The 25,101-nt window shown below is 43.6% G+C and overlaps 1 protein-coding gene across 2 annotated transcripts in view; it reads left to right on the top strand.

Annotated features, from left to right (window-relative positions):
• Nucleotides 1-572: 572 nt before the first annotated feature.
• The window catches only part of jmjd1cb (jumonji domain containing 1Cb), a 100,394-nt gene continuing 75,865 nt past the window's right edge, over nucleotides 573-25,101 (top strand). For both annotated transcript variants that reach the window (XM_084485804.1, XM_084485803.1), the window contains exon 1: nucleotides 573-908. In XM_084485804.1, the coding sequence (XP_084341930.1) occupies nucleotides 753-908 (156 nt within the window). In that variant the 5' untranslated portion in view covers nucleotides 573-752. The remainder of the gene's footprint in view (nucleotides 909-25,101) is intronic.

Raw genomic sequence — 25,101 nt, 5'->3', positions numbered from 1 at the left:
TGTCATCAACAGAAAACATTCCTTATTCAAAGAGAGGCACATCATATGAAATAGATGCCACAAAATTGTCACACAATCATAATTGTGGAATATGTAAATACTTAGGTTCGATTAAAGCGTGAATGGGAAGTTAAATGGGTGTGTTACTTCATTCGATTAGGAATGTTGCTGCTGTGAGATCTTACTTGAACCTCATTTCAAGAAAAACATATCCATAGATTATTTTGAGACAGATGTGCGATGAGGTTCAAGACGGTGTTTTCGTCAGGGCACTATTTAATACGACTGTGAGGCAGCAAAACATTTGACATTTGCATTGAATCGTCCAACCGTATGTTCCCCCGTAGATTAACATGGTCATGATGCAATTAGGCAGTGTAGTAACACAGTCAAAACGATAATTAAAGCAAGGCATGCCATAGTGAGATTCTGCGTGGCGGATGTAACCACACGTCTGCTGCCACACTACAACACGGGACGCTGCAGCGGAGGAACACCTCGGTGAATGCAGCGGTGGTTAGACCCGCTCCCACCGCTTCACTCAGAGCGAACAGAGACGAACGTTGAGCGGGCGGATGAGACGCTAGATATTTAAACCCCCCGGGTCGTTTTGCAGATTTTACTCACACATATCGGCTCTTTTTTGTTTTCTTTATTTGGTATGATTCCAGAGCTGGTTTCATGTAGTAAATGACAGATCGTTAAGGGCGTCGTTGTCGAGGTTCGTCGAGGTTTGGGACCAGTGAAGGGCCATGGCAGCCGAGGCTCGGCCGGAGCTGGTCGGAAAGCGGTTCCTCTGCGTGAGCGGGGACGAGCCGCCGGGGAGCGGGGACATCGGCCGGTGGCCCTGGAGGTCCGGGGTCATACGAGCCGTCAGCCACCGGGACAACGACAACCCCGACCTTACGGTAAGACTGAACCACAGGTTTTATCCACTACGCTGACTGTTAAATGCAAAGTAAGATGCAAAACCCTCGGTAGCTGGACTGGTCGTGGTTGGGGGCTGAGGGCCAGCAGAGACCTGGTGTGGAGGCTCACCGTGGTGGGGGGGCTGAGGGACAGCAGAGACCTGGTGTGGAGGCTCACCGTGGTGGGGGGCTGAGGGACAGCAGAGACCTGGTGTGGAGGCTCACCGTGGTGGGCGGCTGAGGGACAGCAGAGACCTGGTGTGGAGGCTCACCGTGGTGGGGGGCTGAAGGACAGCAGAGACCTGGTGTGGAGGCTCACCGTGGTGGGGGGGCTGAGGGACAGCAGAGACCTGGTGTGGAGGCTCACCGTGGTGGGTGACTGAGTAGGGATGTTATGTTATTACCGCTTATTGTTCCGTTATCACATGCTAATTACATGTGGCTGTGTGTCTGAGCCATCTCACTGTGATATCCATAGCATTGTGTCCACTTATTGGACCCCAGAAGCACCTCACCCGACAGGCGCCCAGCAGAGGGTCGCTCTCAGCAGACCCTGGCTCCTAACAACTACCTCTTACACGCAGACCACACATTAAAGGATTGGACTGTTATTAGTACAAATGTCAAGTTCGTATCGACGACATTGAATTGGAAACCTTCATCAAGGATTGTTTCCTACCTGGTGCTATTGGCCACACAATCCACCTGGTTCAAAGACAAACCCTGAGACACACAGGTCATCAAACATGACATTAAATCACATCTGTAACAAATTACTATCACATAGCAGGGACATTTGGAAACTATTTTTCAGTTTGGTTTCAAGCAGACTATATTTCATAATCACTTCTACACTTTGATACACTGACTGTGTACACGGAATGCCTTCTAGAAGATAATTTAGATGTACTGTCTGTTCACTAGTTGAATGTTGCATTTAAATGCAGAACTATTGGTCTGAGAACAAAGAGCCGGGGTCTGTCCTCTGACGAGCCGGGGTCTGTCCTCTGACGAGCCGGGGTCTGCCCTCTGACGAGCGGGAGTCTGTCCTCGACAACAACCCTTGCTCCGACTTGGACCCGGCCTGAGGAATTCATGACTTGTAAAAACATAAAACTATCGTGCTGCAGGCTGAACAATAGTCAGTTTGTCTGGAGTTAAAATGCTTTTTGTCATTTAAGACCACTTATGTTGCTTTGGAAACTTTGTGAAATAGCTCTAACAGTGTAGTCCATTTGAATGAAATCACCATTTTAGGAGCAGACCACATAATTCTAAAGATACTGTTACTTATTGTCTGGCAACCATCACATTTGGTCTATTCCCCAATACAAACAATGACATGTTTGCCCTGACAAACTTTTTTTTATGTGGATGCTTACTGCACAGTGTGTGCATATACTCCCTGCTTCCTTTTGTTCAGAGAAGACATTCAGCTTTCCATGTCAACATTTAGGCCTTTTGTACTACTACTACTACTACTACTACTACTACTACTACTACTATTTAAACAAGGTATCCTACTAATTAACAGGTCACAGTATGTACAGTTAGTATAAATAGTACAACAGCACAATATGGTGGTTGTATTGGTATTGAGGGAGTGTTATCTGACTAAATTTTTTGAAAATTGCTGTTTGGCTTTAATGTTAACGTCATACCATTACAGATATTTAAATATGCAATATCCGTATCAATCTTGGCTTAGAGGGTTGTAAGTGATTTGAACCTTGTGTACTGTTTTATATTTCTTCAAATTGGGTTTAGTGTCATGGCAATAGGGCTGTAGTCTATTAGCTATGCTAGAATGTATTTTATGACCAAAATATTGTACATGAATGCCAATACATTTAACTATAATTCAGTGTTCCATTTATGGAATCTCTTAAATTACCTATATTCTATTTATATTGTATTCTATGTTTGGCCATTGCAAAAGACATGTTCCCCTATTACACTAGCATGTTTTCTAATTCCCCTGTAGAATGGGGTCTTTACATGTGACAGGATTTAGTCCGTGAGTAGATGTCTGGTTTAATTCCATACAATAGGGCAAAGTCTCATTAGCAAGCAGCTTAACTAGCTGACTGAATACAGTGGAAGAGGATTGGAGATTAGATTAGAAGAAGTGTGTCAAGCCAGGCTGTCAGACCTTTGGCAAGTGTCTCTGGTCATAGTTCTAGTGCAGACTTGTACTTGGATCACCATGTTTCACATTTGATTAAATGGTTCACATTGCTGTATTGTAATATAGCAGTCATGAAATTATGTTAATGAAACTATTAACTATTACTACTATATTGAATTTGACAGTTGTGTAATTATTTACACTCAAAGTTTCAACCAAAACAATGTTAGTATGCTAATAGTGCTGGTATTTTGCATTGTTAATAACTGTGGTAGTTTGGTAAACGACAGCTGGACTGGCAATTGGTTCACCACAGCTTGACTGGCCCAGAGCCAGCTCAATGTGGGCCATATAGAGTAAGGCTCGTGAGGTCATGTTGGATCATTCATTTGGCTCTATCAGTTGGAAGTATTAGACAAAATCATGCAAAAGTTAAATCATTACTGTCTAGACAAAATTGGTAGCAACAGTGTAAATATTAAGGTCTATCATATACAGTTACCGTTGCACGACCACTTAGCCTTATTAAGCTACACAATATTGTTTTATACCGAGTTAAACTATACGCAATCCACTCTAAATAATGATGACATGGTACAACATAATGTAAGTACAGAAGCTCTTTCCTGTGCTTATCTATATCTTTATTAAGTAGGTCAACGATAATTATACATATCTACCAAAGCCATCCCATTTTGCAAGGAAGGTGGTTTGAGAAGTGCAATTCACAGGACGTTGATATGAAAGGTAATATTTCCCCCTAAAATGGACCATGGAATTTTAGCAGGCATGTAATACAGAATCAAATGATGAAGACCATTTTGCAGCCTCCTCTTCTCTTGGTGGCCTTGTTTGTAGACCTCCAGGGACAAAGATACAGGAGGTCGAACCAGAAGGAAAAGTCCCTCAGCAGCAAAACAACCAACATTTGCACATTCATCAGAAAATGGCCCGCTCATGTGTATTCACAATGAATGAGATAGCTGGTCACCCTATAGCGCCCATTGTCTTCATTACAGTTGTAGCGTGTCTTTGTGTTCATGCATGTATGTGTACAGTAGCAGGCAATGCCACTGTAGGACCTTTTCAGAGCTCATTTTCCAGACTGTCTTTACATTTCTTTTTTCTCTGAAATTCTATTCTGTAATTAAAAGAAATGTGTTTTCGTTAACCACACACAGAACCTAGAAATGGCGCTGAAGTTTAACTTGAAAATATGTTTGGATGTGTTGATCCAGCCGATCCATCTGTGCTTTAATTAGAACAGAGTCAAGACACAGAAGCTTTCACTTTCTAATTGAGTTGATATTAAACCTTTTACAGTGACTGGCTTCAGTGAATGTTCAAAAGTATCTATGCCATTGTACTTAATGCGTATGTAGTAATCAGGACTATTCTGTTCACGTGCAGTATTCAGTTTTTTGGAGCTGGCCTATGATAAAAATTAAAGCATTACGTCAAGGCTTATATATTTCTCAATATAGGCTGCGACCGGCTTTTACCAATTTCCATAATCTCCAAAATAGGGTTAGGTTTGTGTTAACATTTTCTATCCAACGTCCATGGAGATAATGACGGTTAAGCATGGTGGCGTGGATTCTCCTGACGACCTTGATATTGGAAGTATTAATCTTGCAGGAGTGCTTTGTGCTGCCTAGTGTTCTGTGGCGTTCTGTGGCACTGATGCAACTGGATACTGAGAGTGTTAGTGGTGTGTTTTCTGGTGCCTAAGGAAACAAAATGTAATCTGAAACCAGGATGGACTCGCTGGCTGTTTGGCTGGCTAACTGCCCTTCCCCCATCCCCCCACTCTGTCTCTCTCTCTCTTTCTTGCGCTACGCTACACCAGAGGACGACATAAGGCAGCCATAAAGCACTCGCTCTAAAGTCTGACAGGCCTCCCAGATAACCCTGGGAATACATTAGGGCTTGTACCACTCACCAGCTGCTATCATTTCCTGTATGAATGACTGGGTCTGAGTGGTCTACCCAGAGAACCACCTACAATGCTACCTTCTCCACCTCCATGACAGCATTCTTTCTGTTTCGGAATGCTTCAGTGTTAAAAACACTAGGATTGTGCTGCAGACAAATATGAAGTATCTCCATGGTATGTTGCATAAAAGTGTCTATTTTGTTATTAAGCACATGCTTTTTTCTGAAGTGACCTACATGATACAAGATGCATGTCATTACAGGTACAGTAGGTAAGATTTAGGCGCTATGATTTGAGTGTGATTGGTAAGAAATGCCATAGCCACATGTCAGCTATTATTGAGTGAAATGCTCTGTGAGTAATATATTGCATGTGCATGCCTCTGTATGCCACAATTTAGATGTTAGACCACCCCAAGCTTTCTGACCACTCAGAACCTCTTCCCTGATTGGTTCAGGGAATCCTCTTGCCTGTGGATCACATTTGCGCTCACAACATTATTGTAGCTCCGCCACAGGGCATGGATACAGAAATCCCAAGGAGGCAGCAGAGATGGAGGGCATGTCCTGCTGGGTTAGGATCAAAATCATTGTACAACTTTTCCATACTGCACCTTGAAGGCGTTTAGGATGCCTACAGACATTTCCATTGGCCCCCACAGTATTAGAGATGGACATGAATGATTATCTGTCTAGATAGACTTGGTTGACTATGGGAGCATACTACTGCTGTTATCTTCTGGTTCCATGTTGACCGTCAGTATGTTTACATTCACTACTTAGTTGTGTTGAGACTAAATAAACAGATTGTGTAAGGTATTGCATACTGATGAGTACTGTGTTGACATGACCAGTAAAGTAATGTGTGCGAAACACAAAAAAAGTCTGTTGACAAAGGAACAGGCGCACTTAATCCAGCATTTAATGAGAACAATACGTGATGGATCACCAGATTAGAAATGGTTTAAAGGGTGCATGTAATAAACAACAAACCAAAAAATACCCATGATGCATTCTAATGTACAGGCGCTTAAGGAGGGACCTGTAAGGGCGCACTCACACTAGGCAAAGTGTCCCTGTACCGTTCTCAAGTACGATTTCCCCCCCCCCCCCCAATGTGCGGCTGGCCTGGTCTCACACTAGGAAATCTCAACTGGGCCTGAGTACATGCCTCTTGTACATATAGGTTGCGTATCCTTGCATGTGCGTGTGTCGGCTCATTAGCATCTGTACCGTGGCCTGAGCACACCTCTCCGAAGTGTACTGAGGCCACAGAATTCAACTGTACTTGAGTATGGATGGAGTGCTCACACTAGCCAAACGATCTAGACTTTAGGGGGCAAACGTACTCGGGCATGGTACAGATGGCCTAGTGTGAGTGCGCCCTAAGATGCAATTGCGACAATGTGTTTTTGCATGTCATTTTAACATGTTTAATTTACTGCATTTTTAATATACAAAATACAGGTACACTCTGAACAAGGCACATATGGAGTGTACTAAATAATAACTAGAGATGCTCCGATCAGCATTTTTGGGCCCGATCACCAAAATCATGATCTGCCGATTGCCGATCACAGAATGGCAGGGGAATGGGAATCTATTATATACATATAATAGATTCCCATTCGCAAACAACAGTTTCTGTTCCAATAGACTCTTAGACAATAGACTTTATTTTTTCTCTTTGGATCCCCCGTGACTGAAACATGTCGCTCAATGCGTTCATCAAAAAAAAAAAAAAAGTAATTTACGTCAAGTGATTGGCTTTTTTGATCTGCGCTTTTGGGGTTCTCTGATCACGCTATTTTTAGCCAATATCGGCCGATCATGATCGGCGTCCGATCAATCGGAGCATCTCTAATAATAACCAGCAAATGTACAAAGAAGGGGACGTTGGAGAAAAGGTTGCTCCAGAACTATTTGCACTCGCACAATGCTCCCAATTATATTTTGAGGTCGCTCGGATTACATTTCAGGAGCATATGCGACGAAATGCTCACCATTTCAAGCACTGACATATTCTAAGAAGCCTCCTTGTTCAAATTTTGACTTTTTTAGGACTTCTTTCTTGGATGCAGTGGAAATGTCCAATAAAGTTTAGAGGACTCCTGCCAAACTATGCTGGCTTGGCTGCATTAATGGACTGTTTTACCAATGATTCGGAGGAAAGGTTTTTTTATCATTGCCAGTAACTCTGAGCAATTAATAAACAGGGTATATTCAGTTTGATACCTTCCTTTCCAATCATGTAATTATGGCTTCCAATTACTGATAATCAGTTTTGCCTCTACATTAGACAGAGTGCTTGTTGTCAGTTCTAACATTTCATTATTTGTTTTTAGTGGAGAATCCACCATACTGTGTAATGAGTGGGATATTTGAATAAAGAAGACACAGGTCTTTATAAGTATGACATTGTCTTGTTAAGAAGGGTCTAACTGCATAAGTCACTAGCTCTGGAAGCCAAAGGAGCTAGGTTGTGATAACAAGGGACCACAGGTCTTCTTCATTGAAGCTTAGGAAGCTCCTTCACTTATAAGATACCCACCAGGCATGGGTATTGCGTATACACCTTACAATAATAGAGAGCTTGTTCATTGGGCCCCTAGTTGTCAGAGTAATGTAGTTGGGCCATTCCTCTTTGAGTCCTACAGGGAACAGGAGAGGGGCAGTTCCCCTGAAAAGAGGTCTGGATGGCTATAGTAGGGTCCTTGTGCATTTGTCACCAGGCTGTCAGAGACTTCAGGCTAGGCCTGGGCAATAAAAGAATAGAAATGATCGTATACATGTTCAATATATATCGATAAGAGACTGGACCACCGAATCTAGCAAACACTGTTCCATGCTTATTTACAATATTTGAGTGTTTTTCATTGTTGTATCGACATTGGAGTATTTTAAGTCATTAAAATGATCAATAGTTTTCGATATCGATCATTATGATCAAGTTATATTGTGATATATCTTTCATCCATATGGCCCAGGCCAGGCCCTCCTTGTTATTTCCGGCTGGTAAATCTTGCCCTGGGACATTGGCAGGATAAAAGCACATTGGTGTCACATGGGGTTCCGTGTCAACTAAGGTTGTGACTGCCAGTGTATTCTTGTGTGTGAGATCTGGACGTTGGAACAACGTGCTGTCATGCGTGAGCGTCGGAGTGCTCTCCCCTGCGGTATGCCTTTACCCTGACACCACATGACCCTGGAATGGAACGACGCAATCCTGTTGTGAAATAACTGAACTCATTAGCATCTGTTTACCGTGTATGCTTTTGCCTCCTCATTTTCTGTTTATTTTGGTCTGGATTCGGATAAGTAATATACATAAGACCTAGCTAATGTTGCTGTGCGATCTACCAAAATCATTGCAGACCATGCAGATGGAAGGGAAGGCTGCATAGTAATGTTATATTCTGAATCTAATAAAATGGTTTGTTAGTCAGAGGTTAACCGCATATACTGTGTGTGAGCAAAGTAAGTCATGGATGTCAATTCATGTTCGATTATACAAAATGACATTTGCATGTTTAAATTGTCACATTTGCATGTTTAAATTGTATCGTACATCCTCAGTGCTCACGAAACATTATTACTTTTGATAAGAAATGCAATTATCTCACGCATCCATTTAGCTTGATTGTAGTCCAAAGCACGTGTTTTAGGTGTGTGCTGCGGTTCTCTCCTTCTAATCTCCTACAATATTCTGTTCAGCCTGGCCCTGCACTGTGGAGGAGGCTAAGCTCTGCTGCCGCTGCATGACTCACTGGCGAGCTCTTTGATATGTGAGTGAGAGCAGAGAGCTGGAGGCAGATGGAGGGAGAGAGGGAGAGATGGAGAGAGGGAGAGTGAATGTTCTGAACTCGCTTATTAGTAGCGTGCCACTATCAAAGGGAGAGAGGGAGAGAGGCAGGGGGAGAGAGAGTGCTCTGTCTGGCCTCTCTCCCTTAGCAACAGCAGCTGAGCCACGTGAACGACGGTTCCTCTGAGTTCACCGACTGCACAGTGCTTAACTCTTTCCCCGCCGCGAGGAAACCTCTCAGAGTGAGAACCACACTGAGGAGAGTTCTGCTCCTCTTCAGTCACACAACGTGTCATTGATCAGATAAGGACCTCCAGGTACTGAAATACAAAGGCAGTCTTAATTGATTTATGTACAGAATCTGATAAACGACATAATTAATTCCAGTGATACCATATTGAACAGAAATAGCCAGATCAATCGATTGCTTGCATGCTAAGGAGAGTTGTAGACAGACATTGTAGACAGTCAGACATTGCCTGAGACTAAAGGAAACCTCTATTAATCTATCATTCTTTTGATTCCATGTGTCCTTATCAAATAACTATCAGTAGCAATAGTTATGGTAGTTTACATCCATTCATGATAAGGAGTGTCTTGCCAAATGCTAATGTCATCATCTGTCCTCTAGTGACGGTGAGCAGCCTTTGTTTTGTTTGGGGAACAGTCCATAGTCTGGTATTGATTTGTGCAGGAGGCCTGCTATGTTGGTGCACAGTGGAGCACATTGTAACAGGCAATTAGAAAGAGCAACATAACAACAACGAAGCATTTAATGTCCTCTCCCTATTTATTCATTCTTCTGTGTTTCAGCATGGCTATAGCATGGCTACAGCATGGCTATGGTTACAATAACTCCTTCTTCTGTGTTTCTGCGTGGATATAAGCTGCTTTCACACATAGACGTACAGCCCTCTATTAGCCTGCTATTCTCCCAACGGGCCGTATATGTGAACGACATATCCTGACATTGGACATCCTGAAAAAAGACTACCCCTGCAGTAGTATTTTATCGGTGGAAATAATTAATTACCTTATATGTGAATGAGCAGTAGAATGTCGGCATCTCACACCATTTGAGTGGGTGTGTTGATGACGCTTCGGTCTGCATTTGCATGTTGAGTGGCAACCTAAACGATAATCAGCCTGTTGCCTTTTGTTCTCTGAATGGTTTAAAAATATTTTAATGTTGGCACTGCTTTTCAGAGTCATTCGTGGTGAACGCTAAATGATAGGTCTTATCGTAACCCTGAAAGTACACATCATACAATAAATGACAATACATGAGTTCACAGCTGCATGCGTATATAGAAAATGTTTTTTTTCTACCTTATTACACCTTTCCTGCTGAAGGCTCCCAGACCGTAGTCGAGGAGCACAGGGGAGACATTCCCTCCAGGGCCGATTTTCTCTCGGGGGTAACACCCTTTGACCGGCAGTGGGTCTGCTTATAGGTCGGAATATGGTCGGAATGAAGCGGCCACCGATTCTTGACAGGCTGGGTACTTTATTCTTAGTTTCACTAACTTTACAGTACACGTTTGCACAGACACAACCGGACTCATTCATTACTTCACTAAACTGACAGACGCTACCGCTCACTCTCCTCACTTGTCCACTCACACACACATACTGCCATTCTCGCGCACACACACATACGCTACTCTCACTACTATACGCTAACAGTTAGTTGAACATTATAGGGTCCCGGCCTTCCCTGTTTTCTCAGTTAAACACAGAAATCAACTACATTTGTCCTAGTGTTTGTTATATGTGAAATTAAGCAAAAAAATATGCTTTCTTTCTCCGGTAAAGCAGTCGCGACGCCTTTCTTTGTTGTTTCTTCTATTTCTCTCTAACTCATGCTCCAATCTTTCATCGATTGTTGTGGATGCAACGGAATATATGATGCATCGCTGCAGCAACATTTAAGATGATCGCGATGAGTTTTGTCCGTTCTGCCCCTAACCAAAACAAACAGAATGACAGCGGCCATCCTTATCCCGCCTCTTGATAATTTAGACCCTACGCCATATCCCCACCCTTGCAAGCCCACCCCCCCTAAAGCAGCCGGAGATTCTGCTGATGTCTGAGCGACACCGATGTCCGCATATCGGGCATCAAGTGTGAATAAGTGTGAATGACCCTCACGGTCTAACCTCCTGATATACAAATGCAGAGAAAAGATGAAGGACATGTGTGAAAACGGCTATAGTGCACTTCAATAACTCCTTCTACTGTGTTTCTTCTCTGCGTGGCTATAGTGAACTACAATAACTCCTTTTTCATTGTTTCTGTGTGGATATAGTGAACTTCAATAACTCCTTCTACTGTGTTTCTGTGTGGCTATATGTTCATAGAACCAAGTGGATGTACTAACAATTGCCAGGCCAACCCATTCCCCATATACAGCAGTGATAGCTAGCTAATGCAGATTCTACACAATTAAGTACATGCTACACAAGATGCAGATGCATATGCTACACAATTAAGTACATGCTACACATTTAAGTACAATGAATGAATACAACGTGCATTAAGTGCGTTCATTAAGTGCCAGGACGTACAACAGACAAATAAAGAGACGGAATGGCTATGCAGAATCTAGGTGAACTCTGAACAGGTGATTTTTGAGTCTTTTGCGGAAGCTGGTGAGTGACTCTGCGGTCCTGACATCAGCAGGGAGCTCGTTCCACCACTGTGGTCCCAAAATAGAGAAGAGTTGTGATTTTGCTGATCGACCTTTGCTTGCTCTTAGCGATGGCGGTACCAGACGTCCAACAATAACTCCTTCTACTGTGTTTCTGCGTGGCTATAGTGAACTACAATAACTCCTTCTACTGTGTTTCTGTGTGGCTATAGTGAACTACAATAACTCCTTCTACTGTGTTTCTGCTCTGCGTGGCTATCGTGAACTACAATAACTCCTTCCAGATGCTTACTGTATATGCAGTTGGGTATTCTGTTTCCCTTAATGTTCTTTTGTTTCCCTCCATCCCAAACCTTTAACCTCATATCCACCATTCCACAACCCTAATTAATTCATGCTTGGTTGGCATACATAGCTCTATATGCACAATAACATGGGGAACATTGCAAATAATCCAATATTTCCACACAATAGGAATTCAGTAATGCTCCCCTGTCACCCAGTACTCTATAGCCGTATTTACATATGTCCTCCGTCTTTTCTCTGTATTTGTGGATCAGGAGGTTCGACCGTAAGGGTCATTCACACTTATTCACATTTGATGCCCGATATGTGGACATCAGTGTTGCTCAGTCATCAGTAGAATCTCTGGCTGGTTTAGGGGTGGGATATGACATAGGGTCTCGGTTTGTTTTGGTTTGACCGCAGACAGCACGGAGGCAGAACGGGCAGAACTCATCGCGATCATTTTAAATGTTGCTGCAGCGATGCAACATATATTCCGTTGCATGCACAACGTCCGCATCGATCAATGAAAGATTGGAGCATGAGTTACAGACAAATAGAAGAAACGACAAACAAGAAAGGTGTCGCGAACGACTGCGTTACCAGAGGAAGAGTGTCTTTTTTGGCTCAATTTCACATCAAACAAACACTGGGACAAATGTAGTTGATTTTTTTTTCAGGAGGTCCAACGTCAGGATATGTCATTCACATATAAGGCCCGTCGGGAGAATAGATGGTTGTACGTCCATATGTGAAAGCAGCTTATATCTCACTTTTCCCATTTGAAGCCAACTACCACAGAGCAATGGCCTTCTGTGGTCCACTAATGGGTTCTCTCCTGAGCCAATGGGCCCTCAGACAAAGGGAAGACCTGCCTTGCTCTTCATGTGTTGATCCGCACTGTTTCAGCACTCGTTCAATGTCCTCACCACTATGTGTTCTTCCTCTGCGGTCCCAGTCGGCTCTGCGGTAGCAGAAGGTATTTGACGTGCCTCAGCTGGAATGCAAGCCCCAATTAAACAAGTAAATGCTTGTTACCTCATCAAGGAAGAGGCTCCCTGGCTCTGTTGACCCACACAGATCCCCTTGTTCTTCTCTCTATTTATCTCTCTCTTTGACTCTCTCTTACTTCCTGTCACTCTCGCTGTCTGTCTCTTGCAGAAGAGGTAACAGTCCACGAGAGACAGTCTTCTAGTCATTTCCATGAGTCATGCACATGTGCATAATTTAAGCTATTATTAGAAAATAACCTTTGCGAGAGTTTGTGAAATCTTCTTCTGAACCGTCCCTATCCCTTTACCATGACTGTTTTGTATTTGGAAACGCCTATGAAAAGCCTATGTTGCAAGCCATTGAGGAGTAAGCTACTTGTCTTCTATCTTAGCTGGAGGACCGTTAGCCATCCAACCAGAGCACCATGCTGCTAAATGTCTAGCAAGCAAGCCAGTCAGTTCTCCATCATTCAAACCATCCAATATCCATCCAAACGGGGCTCCACAACTCGTTCATTGTTTCGCTTCTTGCATTACATACACCTGAAATAAAACCACATGTTCACCCCCAAATAAGTGTATGGACGCACACTCTTCCACTGCGCCTGGCATTCCTGTGTCTGTGCTGAGGTCTGTTGGGTCTTGTCAATGTGGCACTAGTCTGGCACTAGGCACTAGGTCTGGCATGGAAATGATTGAGGGGGGCCAGTTGTTCTAGTGTGAGGAATACCCAGACAAGAGTCAACTCAGTCAAACAAGTGGTAACACAAGGAGAGAGTGATATGCCTTTAACAGGACAGAGAGAGACAGAGATTGCCACAACATGGCACACCTTGAAACAGAAGCCTACTGGGAGGTATTCCAAACAGGTTTTTACACACACAAGCACACACAAGACGAGGTGTGGCAGTTGTAGTGGAGTCCTGCTGTGTAATTACGATCGAGAGGCACTGCTTGGGCCTCACCTGCAGCAGGAAGGAATACTTCACACAATAGCCTCCAGGCTTTTATTTCAGTTCTCACAAAGCGCACAACACTGCAACAATACACGTCTCCAGAATTAACTGAACTCTTCGTTGAGTTCTTTGTTGCTTGAAAGATTGGTCACCTTCCTCCAAACTAGAAAACAAAACAAAACACTTATTCATCAGGTCATTTTTACCCCAGACAAATTCAAAGTCACTGACAGTTAATTTTGAAGACATCTTCTGCTCACAGAATGTTGACTGGACCCAGGTGGTGACGCATATTTGGGCTTGTGTTGTTGTTGTTGTTGAGTCATTGGTGGAGGATAAGTAGGTGTGTTTGGTCCGAGGTCTTGTCTCTGTCCTGTCTTCCAGCTCCTCTGGGCCAGTACATGCATGTCTAAGCCATGGCATAGACGTACAGCACCATGCCTATGAAGTTCATGATCACTCTCACATGTCGAGTATGCTTCAGGAACATAATGTGCAGGATAGCCAGCAAATAAGGTTCTCTGTTTTGTAATACTTCTAGTACACGTTATAAGGGTTATTCGTTCAAATAACCCTTAGTACTAGGGCCGAGTGATTGATTTATAACCACTGTCTTTGGCACTTTTACAATGTCTGTATGTATATAATATAAATATGCAAAACATGTGGTTCTGTATCTTATGGAAGCCTCCCTGTCTGGAGTTCATAACGTGTGTGTGTGTGTGTGTGTGTGTGTGTGTGTGTGTGTGTGTGTGTGTGTGTGTGTGTGTGTGTGTGTGTGTGTGTGTGTGTGTGTGTGGGGGGGGGTTTCCACAGCCCCCAGATGAGGGCAGGAAGGGGTGTTCTACTGTTGGCCTCATCGATTGGCTCCACACAGACCTGAAACGTGACCTTCACAGCAGATGTCTCTAACACTGCCGCAAACACACACGTGCATGGCTAAACCTAGCTACCTTCATTTATTATAGGTGTTTTTTTTGTGTACTTCTGTTGTTTGCCTGTAGCTCTTCATCTGTTTCCTAGTTATAAGATAAATCTATCATCACACTGAACTAGAGTTGTTCTGATACTGATGCCAGTATCAGAAAACCTTCCAATACTGCCTAAAATTCACTATTGGGTATCGGCAAGTCTATGCGCCGATCCGATACCAATGCTAGCTTGTACCAGTATCTGCAAAGACCATCACAAACATGTGCAGTGTTATGCTGGACTTGTTACCGGTCGGAAGTGGAGGGTCAGAATTGGAAAAACACAATAAAAATGTATTATTATAATTATAGATTATAAATGTAAAAATAATATTTGTTGACAGCAAGTGAACCGACTATACATTGCTAATAAGAACAAGTTATATTAGTAGTTACAATCCTAGATGTTGTATTGGTATATACTCGGTATCGGCCGATACTCAAGTTCAGGAGTCTGTATCGGGAAGTAAGAAATTGTATCGGAACATCTCTACACTGAACACATCTTTTCCAGTTGAGACTGCTACCAGAAATGACAGGCAGGCCCACACCCACAACCTGGTACCATCAATGGTATATTCTCATTTTCTATGTATTGTAATTGAGTTCTATCAGTAAATTAGATGAGGCATTGAGATATTATATCCAAGATTCTTAAAGTGCACACTTTTAATCTTACTGGAGAATCCTGACATTGCCCAACTAGTGTCACACCCTTTTCTAGTATTTCACACAGCCAAGAGAAGTTCAAGACAGATAAAGATACAAAAAAATATTTTTGCATGAATCAGTGAAAAATCAAAGAAATTCACACAATCTTTCTTTATTAGGAATCAAAACTGGATAGTCTTAATCAAATGATACACAATAACAGACCACTCAACATGAGGTTTGAGCTGTTGGTAATCTTATTTGTAAAGTTAAAGTTAGCTTTTTCATATGAGAACACTAGTACACATTTTTCCATTCAGAAACTCTTCAATTTAATCCAAGTACGATTTTGTTTTCCCTGATTTCTTCTATTCCCCATCCATTTCACACCGTCACGTTCTTATCAATTAATCAGACAACTAAGTGAAATTTGTGCGGGATTGTCCCGCATTAAGCTGGCTTGAATTGCGGGATTTGAAAAAATATGCACAATCCCTGCAATCCCACGCTGAAATGTAAATGTAAGCCCTGCAGTGTGTTGTGTTCAGTAAGTTGTGTTGAAGACCTGGAGATCCAGTGTTTGTCTTCAGGTCCAGTGTGTTTTGTTCAGTTGCTCGCCATGGGGTTTTCTGGAGGTCCAGTGTGTTGTGTTCAGGACCCGGTGCTCCCATGGGATTTTCTGGAGATCCATTGAGTTGTGTTCAGGACCCGGTGCTCCCCAGGGGTTTTTCTGGTGGTCCAGTGTGTTGTGTTCAGTTGCTCCCCATGGGGTTTTCTGGAGGTCCAGTGTTTGTCTTCAGGTCCAGTGTGTTGTGTTCAGTTGCTCCCCATGGGGTTTTCTGGAGGTCCAGTGTGTTGTGTTCAGGTCCAGTGTTTTGTGTTCAGGACCTGGGGGGTCCGGTGTTTGTCAGGCTCCCTCTGTGTTTGTAATCTAGCAGTGGTGCAGTGTGAGTTAAAGGACAATTCCAGTATTTTGAACATTGAGTCCCCTTTCTGGTTTGTCTAGGATGAAATAGAGTGGTTAACACCGAAACTGCGACTATTGGTCTTGTCTCGGGTATTTGGCTAATTTCAAATCGCCCCTGCCTGCTTCAGAATGGCTGGCTAAGGGCATTAACAAACCTGTACTTAAAACAACACTAAATGTTAAGAACTGTGCAACTCACCGAGTGGTTAGTGGTGTTCGTTGATGTTCCAAATCAAGTATCGTAGCGAAATACAGTTTGTCGTGTTTTATTTGGCATTTTGTAAATCCCATTGAAACGGAAACCGGACCGGAAACGGAAAGGGAGGCTGTTTACGTTTGGTTGTAGTCTTTTCCCTCGGGTCTAGCCCTACTGTTGAGACGGAGAACCGAGCGAAAAGACTACAACCAAACATTTCCGTTGCAATGGGATTTACAAAATGCCAAATAAAACATGACAGAAACTGTATTTGTACAGTATCTGTACTGTATTTCGCTACGATACTTGATCTGGAACATTAACGAACACTCGGTGAGTTGCACATTTCTCAAAACGAACATTTAGAGTTGTTTTATGGGCAGGATTGTGAATGCCATTAGCCAGCCTGTTATGTATGCAATGGGTAAGTGCACTGTTGTTACCTGTGCCGTAGGGGGCGCTCTACGGCACCTGTTAAGTGTAATGTGTAACATTGTTCTCCCCGAGTAAAAATCTGAGTTAATTGGATAGCCACGTCTCAACCTGCTTTCTTGTGTCACTCCATTACTACAAATATTATCCAAGAACATAATGCAGCCATTCTGAAGCAGGCAGGGCTGATTTGAAATGAGCCAAATACCCGAGAAAGGACCAATAGTGAAAATTTTGGTGTCAACCACTCTATTTTATCCTAGACAAACCAGAAAGGCTGTTCAAAATACTGGAATTGTCGTTTAAAGGCACTATGTAGGGTTTGAACCTCAGCAGTCCACACATGAACACCAGAGCAGGCCTCTGGCCCCTGGTGACCCAGGACCTCCACCTTCTCTACCTCCTCCACCCACTCTCATTCCCAGCACATTCCCAGCACTCACACTACAATAACAACCATCTTTTTTTCTCTTTTACCACAACATGTTCTCTCCCTCTCTTGCGGTTCCTGCTCAGGTTATTCCTCTTCTTGTCTCTCCTCTTTGTCTTCTTTATGTAACTCATCGGTTTTATCTACCCCCTGGTCTCCCCTCCATATCCCAAGTTGGGATATGGAGGTATAAGTATGTTTGAGCTTAGGGAATGATTTACACCTTAACAGCTACTTCTTTCTCAGGCACTGGCTATCTTGTCACAGCCAACAACCTCTGCAGCTCCAAGCCCTAAAACAACAGAACAAAAGACCAAGCACAACAACCAACACTTTATATGAACCTTACTGTGTGTGTGTGAGGGTTATCAACAGTACAGCCGGGGAGCATCAGTGTCAGAATGCACTCACTGCAGACTATCGTATTGAATAAAGATTGGATTCATGTAAACAGGTTTATTCAATATGCTTTGCCAAAAGGATAGTCTCAGGACCGGATTGGCGAAGTCGATAGGATAGCTGGGCTTGAGCCGGTCATAGGCCGCTATCTACCTGCATGTGTACTCGATCGTATCGTATTGCCGGGAGTTTGTGTTAGGACTGGGCGATATGGACCAAAAGTCATATCTCGATATTTTCAAGCAGAATGTCGATATAAGATATATATCGATATTTGTTGACGCAATAACATAGTTGCCTTTGCCGTGCTGCTCCAACTCGTCATTCTACATCGGGGCGGCGCTGTGCTTTCATTTCCCGCCTGCCTGCGTCGCTGTGCTCACTAACCTGCCTTGCTGATAGCAAACTAAATCCTAAATTTGGATGTAGGCCAGGGTAACTAAACATTTTAAAATGAGTCAGTCAAAAACAGTCTGAGCAAGATGTGGCAAATGCGTTTGATGGACATTTTTTGCTCTGAAGGGGATTTTAAAAAGTGACGTGAGTGGAAGAGCGGGGCCGGAGACGTGTGTGTGAGCCAGAGGCAGAGCGAGACGGAGAGAGATAAGCAGAGCAGAGTCCTGTACGGGTCTTATTTTGCAAACCTGCAACCGCTCATACACGCAATACTTAGAACCGCATCTGACCCGTGTTCCGTCAGTAGCGCGAATTACATTCCGCACCCGACCAGACCCGCTATAAATTGATACAGACGCCGGACCCGCACCCGAAGGAAAATTAGACACATTAGATGGAACACCTGGGAAATACACTATCTGGTGTTCTGCGTGGTGCTTTGGATTACTGTGCAAAAAAGCACATCATCCACTGTTGACGGTTTTAGTTGACTCCTCCGCTCCTGAATATCATATCAAGCACTGGAGAAGTCTCGCTCGCTTGCTGCGCTGGATGCTGGAGCAGGGATGGCGAGGATAAATCTGGCAATCTGAGCAATATTGGGAAATGAACAACCGTGCTCTCCCCACCACGATAACACACCAAAAGAGTCATCTTTACGTGTTTTGTAATCAATGTAAGCAGCAACTTCGTCCCGATACTGCAGAGCCTCATCACTGGAATCCTCTACGTCCGACCCGACCCACACCCGTGTCCGACACAGTACATTATTTTTCACCCATTTCATCCAAATTGTGCGGGTACCCGAACCAGTACAGGACTCTGACACTGAAGCAGAGTGAGGAAATGGCAGGCGGCAGGCGCAGCTCGGAGCGGCTTTTTTTGGCGCAAATGTGCTGTAATTTCAATGCAAATGAACTATATCGATGTTGACGATAGCGTCTCGTTCCATATCTCGTTTGCAAAAATATCGATATATTTCAAATATCGATATACCGCCCAGCCCTAGTTTGCGTCCTGCGCATGCTCGAGAATTTCGGCCGGGGATTTCACCCGGAAGTTCTATCGCCGCCGCCGCAGCAAAAGGCTCCATTTGTTCCCTGATATGCATTTGTATTAGGGGTGCACGGTAATTATCGGGCCGATAACAGAAATGATTACGTCATTCCGATAAGTCAGATATCATGACGAATTGCCCCGATAACATATATATATATATAGATAAATAGATAACCTATATAATTTCAGTGCCCCGCTCCCACTAACGCTAAATTAAATGTCTTATCGTAACCTTAAAAGTACACATCATACAATCAATTACAATACATGAGTTCATAACTGCACGCGGATATAGAAAATGTTTTTTATTATTATTATGTTACACCTTTCCTGCTGTCGGCTCCCAGACCGTAGTCGAGGAGCACAGCGTCGATGTCCTCTCGGGGGTACCAACCTTCACTTTGACCGGCAGTGGGTCTGCTTAAAGGTCGGAATATGTTCGGAATGAAGCGGCCGCCGATGATTGACAGGCTGGGTATTTTATTCTTAGTTTCACTAACGTTACAATACATGTTTGCACAGACACAACCGGACTCGTTCGTTACTTCACTAAACTGATACATTCTCTCTCTCTCTCTCACTCACTCACTCACTCACTCACTCACTCACTCACTCACTCACTCACTCACTCACTCACTCACTCACTCACACACACACACACACACACACACACACTGCCATTCCCGCGCGCACACACACACACACTACTCTCGTAACACTTATTATTGACAACAGTTAGCTGAACATTATAGGGTCCTGGCCTTCCACTCCCTGTTTTCTCAGTTAAACACATATCAACTACATTTGTCACAGTGTTTGTTAGATGTGAAATGAAGCAAAAGAAGTCGCTCTCTTCCTCCGGTAACGCAGTCGTTCACGATGCCTTTCTTGTTTGTCGTTTCTTCTATTTGTCTGTAACTCATGCTCCAATCTTTCATCGATTGATGCGGATGTTGTGGATGCAACAGAATATATGATGCATCGCTGCAGCAACATTTAAGATGAGTTCTGCCCATTCTGCCTCCGTTGCTGTCTGCGGTCAGACCAAAACACACCTGAGTGACAGGTACCGCCAGATAGTTTGTTGTTGCTTTTACGTTGCCGTGAACCGGAAGTGGCTCTAGTACCTCTTGGACTACAGCGCCACCTAGCATAGCGGAGTCAGCCAGGTCTCCGACCATTATTCCAATCTGATCCGATGTATGTATCTGGTCCGACCATGTAACCACAGTCTATGTCATAACTAGACGAGATACCCTACTGGCCACTTGTTCCTTTTGGAGCTTATATAAAAGCCCTTTCACTGATGGGTTAGTGCACACACAGAAATGCGCATGCAGTTGCAGAACTGGGTTACGGTACAACTAGTAATGTGAGGAAACGTGTGTGCCTCTTAGTGCAGCATTAGACATCGGTATGCAGGGAAGAACATCAGACACGTGCCACCTTACGAGAGAGAGAGAGAGAGAGAGAGAGAGAGAGAGAGAGAGAGAGAGAGAGAGAGAGAGAGAGAGAGAGAGAGAGAGAGAGAGAGAGAGAGAGAGAGAGAGAGAGAGAGAGAGAGAGAGAGACTGATCTAATATAAATAGAATATAGCATATACAGTGAATTAAGCATGGCCTTCAAACCTTTTAAGTCTTTTAAGAGAAGGATGGTACAGACTAAGGAGAGGAAAACAGAAAGAACCACAAGATGGATGTGTGCTGTTTCTCATTAGCATGCTTCAGAGTCCTATTATGTTTGTGTCTTGTTTTCAGAGAGTGTGAGCTTGTGGGTGTCTGTTGGTGTGCATGTGACTGTCTGTGAGTGTGTCTGAGACTGTGCACTTGAGTGTGCACGTGAGTGTGTCTGTGTGTGTGTGTATGGGTACACGTGAGTGTGTCTGTAAGGGTGTAGTGAGTGTGTCTGTGAGGGGAACGTGAGTGTGTCTGTGAGGGTGCACGTGAGTGTGTCTGCGAGTAGGGTGGGAATCTCTTGGCACCTCACAATTCGATTCCGATTCAGAGGTCAACGATTCGATTCTAAAACAATTATCGATGCATCTTGATGCAACAATTTTTTTTCCAATTTCCATGGGTGATTTTCAAGAATATATATGAGTTTGCTACTCAGAGTTTTCTAATCACTTCCTACTTTTGTGATGATCATTAAAAACAATCAACAGATGAATTACCTTATCTAATTTTTTATATTAGATAAAGTTGGTCCTCTGCGCAGAGAACCCGCAGGCAGAAAGGAGAGCGTAGCGCTCTGCAGCAGGCGAACAGAATATCTTTTTTATTTTTTTAAATTAAAATTCAGATTAACTTATCTGCATCGAGACGGAATCGTTCTAGAAAGAATCGCGATGCATCGAAGAATCGATTATTTTTCCCACCCCTATCTGCGAGTGTGTTCAGTGTATATGTGAGGGTACACATGAGTGTGTCTGCGAGTGTGTCTGTGTGCATGCGTGTGTTTTTACGGCCTTTCTCCGTTACATTACTAACAAAATCAAATTCAATGAAGGTTTGTCTGGAAGAGGACATCTAGTGCAGAAGACAGGAAGGAGCTAACATGGTAGACATCAGAAGCAACACAAGAGTACTGAATGATCTCCAGGACCACACAACACTTTGGACATGTCATCCATGTAGTCAGAGCCTTTTGGTTTTATGACACCGTACCGGTGGCCGGCTCCAAAGCCCCAGGGGTACGGGCTGGGCTGCACAGGGCCGTGGGGACCCCACTGCTACCTGAAGACGGTACACTGACGGGGAGCATGTACAAAGGGGCCTCATGATGGTTGTCACTGTCCTTCATCCCGACTGGAGAGTCACGCCAGGTGTTTTTCCTGACATGGCAGAAAGCCTGGCCTGTGGCTCTGCTGGATCAATGTCAAACATTAGCACTCTCATACACACACACGCACGCATATGCATGTGCATGCGCACATAGTTGTTGGTAGCGTTGTTGTTCATGTTTGCCTCAAAGCCATTCTTATCAAGTCACGGCTCCGCCCCTCATCTCGTCCTGCTGTAGACGAAGACCCTATAGCTGGTTTCAGTTGTAGCTTGTTTCAGTTGTAGCTTGTTTCAGTTGTAGCTTGTTCCAGCTATAGCTTGTTTCAGTTGTAGCTTGTTCCAGATATAGCTTGTTCCAGCTGTAGCTTGTTTCAGTTGTAGCTTGTTCCAGCTGTAGCTTGTTTCAGTTGTAGCTTGTTTCAGCTATAGCTTGTTCAAGCAATACCTTTCACAATGCATGCATGATATGTTATGGATTCATGCTTAAGAATAGTCTAGCTGTGACATCCTTCGCTTCTCCATTGTGTAACATTCAATGGCCTACAGTTTCATCACAGGGAAAGTTAAATTACTCTGTGTTTGGATATATTTGATTGTAGTGGCTTGTGGGTAGGTGATAGGGTTCTTAACTCTAGTTCTAATCTGCTGTACACATCCATAGTTTCAATGGCTTTTTGAAATGAAGATGCACCAACTCTTCAAACATTGTTGCACATCAACTGTTTTGCCTAGGCCCTAGTTGCAGAAGCTACTGCAGATGAGATCAGTTTTACCTTAATCAATATAAAACATATTAAGTTTAGTTTTTCCCTTTAACAACTGGATTTTTTATAATAACGTTGAAATTATGGTTTACTTAGCACAAGCAACTAACAATTGCCATAATAGCAAGAGCCTACTTAGCCCAGTTCAGATAAAGAGCCCCTTTACCCCGGACATGAACGTGTCTTTTGGGCAATAAGATGTGAATTGTATCACCAAAAGGCATAAAAAGTAAGGTGGAAATAATGCACCCTCAAGGTATTGGTCATGAGATGGTCTAACCACATCTGTCTGCATCCATCAGGTGGGAATCATCCAACTCCTCAATACGTGTAGAAAGGGTGTTCCTCTTCATCTTTACACAGAGTGGGACATGAATACGGGCCCCTCCAGTGTTCTGCTACTTCGACTTTCTCTCATCAGCATCATACAGCACCATACATTTACATTTAATCACCAACATCTGTGAAATGAACATGCAATAGTGACAGCTGTGTAACAACTCCATCATATCCCACAGTGTGCTGGATGCCAAAGACAAGACGCCACGGCACAGCAATCCTTATCAACCATGCAAATGCAATCACAGATACAGCAGAAGTACAAGTTCCAGAAGCCTGAGTCGGGTGCTTCGCTCAGAACCTCTGATACGATGTGTGGAAGTAGATAAGGATCAATACAGTTTCAAAGTGTGTTGATGAGGTTCACACGGAGCACGTGGGCCCATCAGGGGCAAGAGAAGAGAGTTAGGGCCTGCCCTCGTCACATTTTCAAAAACATGTGAGATTAACATTCCATCATCATCCTCTTTTATCCCGCGAGAGCATCATTCAATGTGTACATTCCAGGTGCAAATTAAATGTATTAAATATCTTATTGATAGCCGATGCCCCAAAACCATGTTTATGCCGTGTGCGATGGTCTTTAAGCATTGCAGAGAAGTTGCGTCGGTCTTAACTGTAGTTTGGTTTTAAGGTATGGATGGTATTGACAGATCTCTCCCTCTATCTCAATGTGGCGGATAGTGGACCACAACACTGACGTCACATCACCATGACTCGCTTGCGGCATACCAAAAGTAAACCACCCCATTTTAAAAGGGGAACTATAACAATCCAGTACTTGATTTTCTTACCAGTTGACAGGAAAGGCAGCCTTATCCTTCATTAGTCTCTCTCCAGGGGGACCACAGTCCCTGGAGCTGGGTTTTGTTTTGATGAGCAGTGGCATCACGTTGGAGTCGGCTCTCTGTCTGTCCGCTACAGAAGCCCCAGACGGCTCCACAGACCGCCCCACAGCCGTGTGGACAGCCCCGTTTCACAACCTTTATCTGGGGACTCTCAACAGTGGACCGTTGTATTCTAGTCGCAGATCTTTGATCTGAACTGGGCTTTATAGCTAAGGAGCCCAGAATAGAAGTCGAGGTTGGAGTCTTTATGTGGCATGTAATTAAAATGGGGCTGCTCTTCAAACTAAACTGAAAGTATAGGCTGAAAGCTAAGAAACACACAAATTGCAACTTATTTGTGCTTGTGTGTTTGCATGCGTGTCTGACAATTGAGAGATTTCTTAACATTTGTAATGCAACTACAGTTCCAAGTTATCCAACAAGGCAATACCAATGAATAATGAACAATGGCAAATTGAGCATTACAAACTGTAAAAACTAGTGGTTTATTTTGCAACCCAAGGTCAATTAGTCCTTCTTATGATGAGCCCAAACGTAACGAGAAGTAATTGGTTTCCGGACCTAGACAGGATATGTAGACACAAACACACCCACCCACACACCCACACCCAAGCACACACACACTGGTTCAGTGTGGACTAGTGCTGGCCAGTGATGGTAATTATACAGACGTATGAAAACCTATTTTCCATGATGTCATTCACTGGCCTTGTTCTGAACTCTGTTTTCTCTGTATCTGTCAGCCATTTTCTTATTTGCCATTGTATCCATAGTCTCCTTGTATTTTTTATTTCATAATTGTGTCACCACCACTTACATAGGTGGACTCACTAAAACACTTATACTGTACATCCTGAATTGTCTAGGGACCACTGGCATGCATCAGGCTGTTCACATGTCTGTGATCTGGGCAGGGGGAAGGGTGCAAGGCAGCTATATAGGGGCCCAACTCCAACCTCTCTGGTCTGTCTCCAATTGAGCCCACAGCTGAAAGACATTACTGCCATACATGAAGAACACCACAGTTATGGGTAAGGGGCCTTTCTGCGGCAAAGTGCAGAGAACTGTGTGCGATAGTGTAGATGGAGAAGGGAACAGAGGAACAGGAAGTTCATTCATATGGGTGAGGGGTGTTAAGTGGAATCTATAGTCAGTTCGATGCCTCGTTTGTGAAGTGTGAGTACGGTTGCACAGCCATGGTGTTAATAGC

This window comes from Micromesistius poutassou, assembly GCF_964030765.1.
Source record: "Micromesistius poutassou genome assembly, chromosome: 21".
In the NCBI taxonomy this organism is placed as follows: Eukaryota; Metazoa; Chordata; class Actinopteri; order Gadiformes; family Gadidae; genus Micromesistius; species Micromesistius poutassou.
This window is presented reverse-complemented; position numbering and strand designations above follow the sequence as displayed.